At 34.1% G+C, this 10,583-nt stretch overlaps 1 protein-coding gene across 4 annotated transcripts; it reads left to right on the top strand.

Moving 5' to 3' along the window:
- Window positions 1-223: 223 nt before the first annotated feature.
- Window positions 224-9,708, top strand: LOC122041457. 4 transcript variants are annotated; one of them, XR_006128987.1, is made up of 6 exons: window positions 224-274; window positions 7,084-7,404; window positions 7,486-7,699; window positions 7,832-7,924; window positions 8,024-9,514; window positions 9,619-9,708. XR_006128987.1 is itself a non-coding variant. In XM_042601148.1 (4 exons), the coding sequence occupies exons 1-3, from the start codon at window positions 6,957-6,959 to the stop codon at window positions 7,540-7,542; spliced, it is 429 nt and encodes a 142-aa protein (XP_042457082.1). In that variant the 5' UTR covers window positions 6,642-6,956; the 3' UTR covers window positions 7,543-7,699; window positions 7,832-7,925. The 4 variants fall into 4 exon arrangements, 1 of the variants encoding a protein (XP_042457082.1); XR_006128986.1 differs by lacking the exon at window positions 224-274 and having other exon boundaries at window positions 6,642-7,404; window positions 8,024-8,163; window positions 9,218-9,514; XR_006128985.1 differs by lacking the exon at window positions 224-274 and having other exon boundaries at window positions 6,642-7,404.
- The last annotated feature ends 875 nt before the right edge of the window (window positions 9,709-10,583 follow it).

Below are 10,583 nucleotides of genomic sequence, written 5' to 3'. Positions count from 1 at the left end.
AGGAGAGGGTTAAGTTATACTCTTTTCTCTCCCGTGACCTAATTCCTTCGACCTTCCCTCTCTCGCGCGATAAAGGCAGCCGGGCGGAAACAAGCCGCAGTTAGGGCATCCCTCCGGTGGCCGGCGAGGGGCGAACTCCGGGGGTTCTTCGTCGATCCGAGGTCGCTCGTCAAGAAGGAAGCCGTGAGCGAGGAAGAGGCCCCGATTTCAAGTTCAACCGAACCCTAGAAGCACTAGAAGGTTCCTCCTTCGGCTGTGAATCAAGGAAACGAAGGTAAGTTGCTACTCACCTGCAGTAGGATAGTTCCGGATTCGTATTCCTTCTTGTTTTTTTTGAATTTTCTGTGAAGATTGGGAATTCATGTTTTCTGCCATGTACCTCATTCCAGTTTGGTTAGATTGGGGAAAAAGAATGATGGGTTGAATTTGGATGATACTTGTCATGTTTCTTCTCTTATTTTTGGTAGATAAGGACATCACCAGTGGATTAATCTGTGAGGAACTTGTTATATCTTCTTTTAGGATTTTCTAGAAATTTACTGGTAGTCATCAGTAGATTAGGATTAAATGAAAGATGATTATGTTTCCTCATGTTAGCTTTTAGGTTCACAGATAGCTATCTGGTAGGACAAAATGGGATTAATCTGAGAATTGGTGATGCTGTTAAGGAATCAAAGGCTTCTAACGTTTTAGATGGAAAGGAATGAATTTGGATTGTTTCATTAAGTATTTAATTTGGGTATATTTGACTTCCCTACAGGCTTAAAAATGCTGAAAAAGGTAGCAGAGATTTGATTACAGTTCTATAATTAAAGAGGTATGTTTGAAGTTTTAATAGGCACGAAATTTCAAGAGGTATATGAACAGTTGGCTTCACATAAGGTGTGAAATAAGCTTTAGAGCAATTCCCACGACAAGAACAGCCACAAGGTGCATGAACAAGTTTATAGTGCAGTTTTAGTTTTAGTTTAAGCTTGTACGCAGAACTCCAATCATAGAGCAGATTTTGTAAGCTTATAGTGTAGTTTTATTAAGTATTAGTGTGCAGATTTGATTAAGGATTAGTGCAGATTTCATTGTGTTATTAGCTGGACATAAGCAGTTTCCTTTGCAGAATTTAAAGTGCAGATTTCATTGTGATGTTAGCTGGACATAAGCAGTTTCCTTTGCAGAATATTAAATGCAGATTTAGTTTAGTTCTTTAGCAAATGCAGATTTCATTTATGCTATTAGTAGAGCACGAGCAGTATTTCTCATTGGATATTAGAATAACATGAGCAACCTTTCTTTTAAAGCATTAAGGTACTAGATTTCTTTTTTGTATACCAGCTTGAGGTGATTAGTTTGTGGCAAAATATAGATTTAGGTTTCTTTGCTACTTTAATATGCATGATTGTGTGTTACCTAGTTACTTTCACTCATAGATGCATATGGAAAATACCCTATCAGTATTTTGAAGTTTAAGAAAAGTATAAGAAAGATAAAGAAAAGAATAAGAAAGATAAAGAAAAATATAAGAGAGATAAAGAAAAGAAAAGAAAAGGCCGAGGCCTTAAGTAGATCCCAAAGTCGAGACTTTAGGGATTTTTGGCACACAAATTGCCTATTAAAATGCCAAGGCATTTAAAGAAGAAGTAATTAAGATTATAAATATTTTACTTTTAAGAAGAGGCTAGTACCCGACTTCCGAGGTTGTCGTTAAACAAATCCAGGTGTCCAATTCCGAGGTCTTGGCCCTGGTAGACCGAGGTCTGCTCTTTTATGATTGGTGGCTCGCTACCCCAACCTATTAGGGAACGCGCATAAGATGGTACTACGCCTGGGCCCAAGAAGAAGTTGATTATTATTTTGAAGTATTATAAGTATAAGCTTTTGAACTAATAAAACAATGTGTTTACAAAAGTTTACAAGTATTAAAGAATAAGTTTTAAATAAGTGAAATAAAAGAATAAGTTTTTAAGTAAGTTCAATAAGAATCAGAAAGTGTTTAGAATTCAGTAAGTTAAATTCTTTATGATAGCATGATAGTATAGACTTGTCTTACATGTTTAGCCTTTCAGTATGTTTCTTTACTGTTAGAAGAGCATGAGTTAGCTTACTATTGTTTGCTATTTATGAGCATGAGTAGCTTTACATGTTAGCATTCAGTTTTAGCATGTTTTTATTTATATACATGCATATCGAGTTTTTGTGAGTTAGATAGCGCTTACTAAGCAAATTTTGCTTATAGACTACACTTTCTCTTACTGCAGATACAGGAAAGGAAAAGATATAGAAAGGAAGGCGACAAGGAAGTGTTCGAGGGATGTGTGATGCCAGGACTATGGAAGACTTTGGACTTAGTCTAAGAATTTATTAAGATTACCATTTATTAAGAATGTATTAGATGAGTCATTTAGTCTTCCGCTGCTAGTTAATTGTATGTTTTGAGTTCTCCGAGAGTTTTAGGAATTACTATCAACATGTGAACAAGGATAGTTAAGTAAAGTTAGTAGTCCAGTAGCGTTCCGCCCTCACAGTCCAGTAGTGAGGAGGGTGGGGTGTTACAGTTGGTATCAGAGCAGTTCTCATTCTCCAGTATCACACATCAGCACCATCCTTGCCGTCTTCAAGTAAGAAAGTATTTAACTTTTTCTTTTATGCTTTCTTTATTATTTGCAGTATAGAGTATCTGCTTATATGTGCTTAGGAAAGAAGAAAATTCTTGTTTTAATTTTCTATGTTTTGATACACATGCTTAGGAAGAATGGAGACAATTTTAGTTTTGTTTCTCTTATATTCATGTACATAAGTATGTTTAGAAAGGATAGAGAAGATGTCAAGTATTATCCTTGGCATAACTAGATGTTATGATAGAGGACCGAGAAGTTAAGATATTAAGGCATAAAGAGTACCGTTAGTGAAAGTTATTTGGAAATAGAAGTATGAGGAAATTACCTTGGAGTGTGAGGACGGTATGAGATAGAAATATCCGAAATTAATCTAAGTTCGAGGACGAACTTTTTATAAGGTATGGGGAATTGTAACGACCCAAATTTCCTTATTTTGAGTCTCAGAAATAATTCAAAAATATTTAGAAATACCTTTAAAATATTCTAGAGATTTTTAGAAATTTTTAGAGTATTTTTATGCAATTTTTGGAGTTCGTTTGGTATTTTTACCAAACAAAAGAAGTTTAAAAAAAAAAAAAAAAGTAAAGTGTTAAGGTTGGGTTTTGAACCCTAAACCCTAGACCGAACTAGACCTTAACCAAGGTCAGCCAACCAACTGAGCTAAGCAAGTTTTGTTATAATATAAGGGAATTAAATGTAGTTAAGTAGTTGTAAGAAATGAAATTAAAATTCCGTTTCAAAAACAAAGGAAAGAGTCGAGGGCGGCTCGAACCCGAGACCTTCGGGAATCCTCTTTCCAGCGGACCAAGCGCACCAGCAGGTATTTCGTAAACAGATTCATAACGAATTGGTCTTAAGTTGTAGTTATAAAAGGACAAGTTAAGGAGAGGGTTAAGTTATACTCTTTTCTCTCCCGTGACCTAATTCCTTCGACCTTCCCTCTCTCGCGCGACAAGGGCAGCCGGGCGGAAACAAGCCACAGCTAGGGCATCCCTCCGGTGGCCGGCGAGGGGCGAACTCCGGGGGTTCTTCGTCGATCCGAGGTCGCTCGTCAAGAAGGAAGCCGTGAGCGAGGAAGAGGCCCCGATTTCAAGTTCACCCGAACCCTAGAAGCACTAGAAGGTTCCTCCTTCGGCTGTGAATCAAGGAAACGAAGGTAAGTTGCTACTCACCTGCAGTAGGATAAATCCGGATTCGTATTCCTTCTTGTTTTTTTGAATTTTCTGTGAAGATTGGGAATTCATGTTTTCTGCCATGTACCTCATTCCAGTTTGGTTAGATTGGGGAAAAAGAATGATGGGTTGAATTTGGATGATACTTGTCATGTTTCTTCTCTTATTTTTGGTAGATAAGGACATCACCAGTGGATTAATCTGTGAGGAACTTGTTATATCTTCTTTTAGGATTTTCTAGAAATTTACTGGTAGTCATCAGTAGATTAGGATTAAATGACAGATGATTATGTTTCCTCATGTTAGCTTTTAGGTTCACAGATAGCTATCTGGTAGGACAAAATGGGATTAATCTGAGAATTGGTGATGCTGTTAAGGAATCAAAGGCTTCTAACGTTTTAGATGGAAAGGAATGAATTTGGATTGTTTCATTAAGTATTTAATTTGGGTATATTTGACTTCCCTACAGGCTTAAAAATGCTGAAAAAGGTAGCAGAGATTTGATTACAGTTCTATAATTAAAGAGGTATGTTTGAAGTTTTAATAGGCACGAAATTTCAAGAGGTATATGAACAGTTGGCTTCACATAAGGTGTGAGATAAGCTTTAGAGTAATTCCCACGACAAGAACAGCCACAAGGTGCATGAACAAGTTTATAGTGCAGTTTTAGTTTTAGTTTAAGCTTGTACGCAGAACTCCAATCATAGAGCAGATTTTGTAAGCTTATAGTGTAGTTTTATTAAGTATTAGTGTGCAGATTTGATTAAGGATTAGTGCAGATTTCATTGTGTTATTAGCTGGACATAAGCAGTTTCCTTTGCAGAATTTAAAGTGCAGATTTCATTGTGATGTTAGCTGGACATAAGCAGTTTCCTTTGCAGAATATTAAGTGCAGATTTAGTTTAGTTCTTTAGCAAATGCAGATTTCATTTATGCTATTAGTAGAGCACGAGCAGTATTTCTCATTGGCTATTAGAATAACATGAGCAACCTTTCTTTTAAAGCATTAAGGTACTAGATTTCTTTTTTGTATACCAGCTTGAGGTGATTAGTTTGTGGCAAAATATAGATTTAGGTTTCTTTGCTACTTTAATATGCATGATTGTGTGTTACCTAGTTAGTTTCACTCATAGATGCATATGGAAAATACCCTATCAGTATTTTGAAGTTTAAGAAAAGTATAAGAAAGATAAAGAAAAGAATAAGAAAGATAAAGAAAAATATAAGAGAGATAAAGAAAAGAAAAGAAAAGGCCGAGGCCTTAAGTAGATCCCAAAGTCGAGACTTTAGGGATTTTTGGCACACAAGGTGCCTATTAAAATGCCAAGGCATTTAAAGAAGAAGTAATTAAGATTATAAGTATTTTACTTTTAAGAAGAGGCTAGTACCCGACTTCCGAGGTTGTCGTTAAACAAATCCAGGTGTCCAATTCCGAGGTCTTGGCCCTGGTAGACCGAGGTCTGCTCTTTTAGGATTGGTGGCTCGCTACCCCAACCTATTAGGGAACGCGCATAAGATGGTACTACGCCTGGGCCCAAGAAGAAGTTGATTATTATTTTGAAGTATTATAAGTATAAGCTTTTGAACTAATAAAACAATGTGTTTACAAAAGTTTACAAGTATTAAAGAATAAGTTTTAAATAAGTGAAATAAAAGAATAAGTTTTAAATAAGTGAAATAAAAGAATAAGTTTTTAAGTAAGTTCAATAAGAATCAGAAAGTGTTTAGAATTCAGTAAGTTAAATTCTTTATGCTAGCATGATAGTATAGACTTGTCTTACATGTTTAGCCTTTCAGTATGTTTCTTTACTGTTAGAAGAGCATGAGTTAGCTTACTATTATTTGCTATTTATGAGCATGAGTAGCTTTACATGTTAGCATTCAGTTTTAGCATGTTTTTATTTATATACATGCATATCGAGTTTTTGTGAGTTAGATAGCGCTTACTACGCAAATTTTGCTTATAGACTACACTTCCTCTTACTGCAGATACAGAAAAGGAAAAGATATAGAAAGGAAGGCGATAAGGAGGTGTTCGAGGGATGTGTGATGCCAGGACTATGGAAGCCTTGGGACTTAGTCTAAGAATTTATTAAGATTACCATTTATTAAGAATGTATTAGATGAGTCATTTAGTCTTCCGCTGTTAGTTAACTGTATGTTTTTATTTTGTTTCCGCTACTGATTACTTGCATGATTTGATTTCATTAAACTGCGTGGTGATGTTATTCCTTTTGTGTGTTTGATATGTGTTCCAGCCGCCTGTGGCTGTGTATATTATGTATGATAGTTTAAGGTCACCGGTACAGGGGAGACTCTGTCGAAATTTTTCGGTAGGGTTTCCATGTGATTTTTAATCATACCGGTTAAGTAGAGTTAGTAGTCAAGTAACGGTCATCCTTAGAGAGTAGTAGTAGTAAGAAGGGTGGTCGTTACACATTCTCAACCTAGATAACTAGGACATAGATTCCTTCTATAATCAACAACACATACTATAAGTAATATCATTTTCCAACTTATCGGGCATATTGATTTATCGAGCTAAACCTCACCCTTTGATAAGTCAAAGAAATAAATATTAAATATACATGCTTGTTATTATATTAGGATTAAGAGCACACACTTCCATAATAACTAAGGTCTAGTTCTTTTACTAAGTCAGTACAAAAAGAACTTACCTAAATGATGCTACTCAATACATTTAAAGTGTATCAGTGTAATTTATTAGTCAAGATAAACTAATACTTAATTACACTACGTCTATTCTGATGGTTTGTTCCTTTTCATCTTAGTCGTGAGCAACTGTTTATAATTTATAGAGAACCGACAACATGATCTTCTAAGTGTGACTCCACACTCCATGTTATCTACTATATAAATTAATTGAACAATTACATTTAACAAATAAATGTAAACATTTGACCAATGTGATTCTTTATTTCAAAATAAATGTGTACAAAAACTAAACTTTTAAGTATACACTTCAACAGAGACATGATGGACATTTTCAACTATATATTTTATAGTTATTTATTTTGATTGATACATGTTCTTATCAATAATTGCATAACTCTTTATTGAGTGTTTCAATATATTTGTCTGCTTATTTATTTTCAGCAATGCATCATGTCATATTACATGTTTGACCAGGTCATTACATAGCTTTAAAAAGATGAGTAAAATGGTTAAAAAATGTGGCAAAGGATTTGTAGCTGAAATTCAGGTGATATTGTATTCTATTTTAAATCTTGGTTTATTTTACTAAAGACATTTCAATATCTCTTTTTGCTATTTTACAGGAAAATATAACTAATAAGTTATCGAGAATGGACTCTAACAATTCAACCAATTCATCAGAAGATTTGCATGGTAAAGAACCAATTGCTGATGAGAAAATTGATAATAAAAAAGGACGGGGTGCTTCAAAGTTGAAAATGGTTAGTGGCCAAGACAAGTGCAAAGAGCTGGAGCGTAATGAGTTTGGACAGCCGATTGGAGATAATTCAGTGAAGTACGCTTCTTTCCTAGGTTGCATGATAAAGGAATTTGTGCTATATACATTAGATGGATGGAGTGATATTGATGAAGAAGTGAAAGATAGGATGTGGAGTTGTCTTCAGGTAATATATTTAGTTACTTAATTTTTCATTTCCATTTTTATAACAAAATGTAGACATATTTTTGTATTATTAAATGTACAGATGACTTATAAAGTTGAGGATTGGGAAAAGAAATCAATTTTTTCAAAAGTTAGCTAAATTGTGGCGCGATAGAAAATCCAAATTGCAAATACTTGTACGAGAAGCTAATACAAGTCGAGTGGCTTCACGAGATCTCAGTTTGTTGAAGCCTGAATTTATGGACCAAAATCAGTGGGACTTGTTTGTACAGAGGACATTATCATCTACCTTTCAAGTAAGTATTTATTCACTTAGACCATGAGTTGGATGAGAATGCACTGAATTTATTCTAATGCTATGGTTGGGTAAGAGACTACTAAGATTAATATGTTGGAGAGTTTGATTATGTGATTTTGACTGATCTTAGGAAAAGAGTGCAAGATTTAGAGCAATGAGGGAAAAACAAGACCACATTCACACAATGAGTCGGAGGGGTTATGCTCGTTTGACTCACATTATGGTAATTTTTTTTAATTTATTATAATTTAAGTAATAATTACTGATATATGCATCTTTTAAGTTATGCTGTAATGATTTTGTATATATTTTTATATTCAAGGAAAAGACAAGTCCGATAGATACAAAAATTACGAGATCGCAAGTTTGGATTGAAGGTCACAAGAAAAAAAATGGGGAGCCCAGTACTCAAGCCGTTGGAGAGAAAATGATAAGCATGTTCACTCATTTTAGATTTCTTTGGTATTTTATTCAACTGATATGGTTTTTCATAAGCATTTATACTTAAGATCTCCATTTTAGTTGATTCATCTATTGCTGGTATTTCATCATTTGTTACTCTGTTGCTGTAAGAGTGCTACTGTAAATCAATGACTTTTTATACTTAAGATCTCCTCATGTTTTTGATTTCTGAATTTAATCGCTCACTCTGAAGCTTATAATCTTCAATTTCAGATTGCTATGACAAAATCTTTTTTTAATTTTCTCTGGAGTCAGTAAACCTTTCATGCAACGCTGTAGCTAAACCTTCCATTGATTTTTTTTATGTTTTCTCTATGATCTTTGCTGGCATTAAGCTTGTCAACAGTCTCTCAATTTATGAAGCAGAAACATTGTAATTGTCAAGTGCTTGTAACCTGTTTTAGATCCGTAAGAATGTATGTACAATGTGTTTAATTTTTGAAATATGTGCCTACGTAATTGTAGCTGTGTTTGCCGTTTCTGACTTCGTACCGTGTTATGTTTTTGTTGCTTTGGTTTATTTTTGCTAGTTATTAGTTATTCAAATTCTCTATTGTAGGTTTTTTCATTTATTTACCAGTTTTGATAATAATTTTTGTGTCATCCTTTGTATTTATTCTGTCTTTGGAACTAAATCAGTATCTGATAATAGTCTGAGATTTTTTCTCATATGGTTAGTGAACATAAATCTCTAAAGTTTGTCTGTCTGTTTTAATCTTGCTATATGAAGTGAGTTTTAAAATTCCTTATTGTTTAAACTTAGTTTTGATAATAATTTTTGTAACACCCTTTTAATTTAGTTGACTTCTAAACTGAACTAAGTTCAGTATAGTTCATTTATTCACATGTAGAAATTTTTATAGTTCATTGATAATAATTTTTGTAACACCCGTGGTATATGAAGCTGTGCATTTCTTTATTCTATTTAAGAATTTTAACATGAGTTGATTTCTTTATTATATGTTGATTTCATTTACATGCATGATATGTTGATGTTTTGTATAGTCATTTATTATATTAATGATAATATATTGAAAGTTTTTTTTTGTTGCAGAAAAAAATATTAGAATGTCCACCCGAATCTCAAAACACAACTAATATTGTTGATGATGCAATTAGCATTGTGTTTGGCAAAGAAGCTCGGGGTAGAGTGCGTGGAATGGGCTTTGGAGTAACACCATCGAAAGTTGGAGCTTCTGTGCAACAAAATAGAACGGTTCAAAAACTTCAAACTGTAGTACAAAATGTTCAACAACAAATGCAAGAAATGAGGCAACAAAATCAACTAGAAATGAAAGAAATGAGGTCTATGTTTTTACAAAGTATGAGACAACAAAATCATCCAGAACAGGTTAGTAAGTAAACAATATATATAAAATAAGTTTGATATGTACACTTAAATGCTTTTGAATTATCATGATGACATTGCTTGACACGATTTGGTTGTAAAATTAGATTGCTAGTGGTGGCATTTGTAGCGGTATTGGGAATGAATTTGGTAGCAATAGCGATATCAATATTGGTGCCAAAAAAGTGATGATTTTGGTCATGTTATCAGGTGATTATCATAAAATTATGTATTTCTGAATCACAAAATTGTTACAAAAATATATATGATTGAATTAATAACTTTGTATTGTTTATTTACAGTCAAATTTGAGAAATGTGTGTCGTGGAGATATTTGTGCAAATACTAAATGTAAGCTGCTTCATTAGTCTGCTGAAGAATTAGTTGTTGCAGAAGGTCGAATTACATCCACAGATCCAAACACAAAAGTGCATCACGTTATTCTTGGTGGATCATGTTGGAAAGTTTGGGTTGATAAAGTTTTGGTGGAAAAGGTGGACCTAATTCGACCAAATGATGAAATGCAGTTTCTTGATGATGCAATAGGAAGCACGGTTGCATGGTTATCGAAATTTATAGTATTGTGTGATTGATACATAATATACAAATTTGTGTGGATCGTAAGTTTAATTGTTGATATGTAATAACTAGTTTAATTGAAGTTTGTAATAGCTACTCTTGGATCTTAAAACTGTTTTTTGGTATAATGAAATGACTTTTATTAATTGTGTGTGGATTGGATTTGTATTTAATTTATTGTGAAATGTTTATTGATTGTTTTAGCATAATGAAATTATTTTGTTTTATATTCATTAGACTATCCGCGGCGCGCATTGCGTGCTGCAGAAAATAGTATCCGAAGCGCACAATGCACGCCGCGGAAATTACTATCCGTGGCATGCATTGTGTGTCGCGGATATTATTTTCCGCGACGTGCATTGCGTGCCGTGGATACTATTATCCGCAGTGTGCATTGCACGCTGCGGATATTATTTTTTATTTAGCGAAAAATACAATCCACAGCGCGCATTGCATGCTGCGGATAGTCTTTTCCGCGGCGCGCAATGCGCGC

The sequence above is a fragment of the Zingiber officinale genome, chromosome 2A (genome assembly GCF_018446385.1).
Source record: "Zingiber officinale cultivar Zhangliang chromosome 2A, Zo_v1.1, whole genome shotgun sequence".
Classification (NCBI taxonomy): Eukaryota; Viridiplantae; Streptophyta; class Magnoliopsida; order Zingiberales; family Zingiberaceae; genus Zingiber; species Zingiber officinale.
This window is presented reverse-complemented; position numbering and strand designations above follow the sequence as displayed.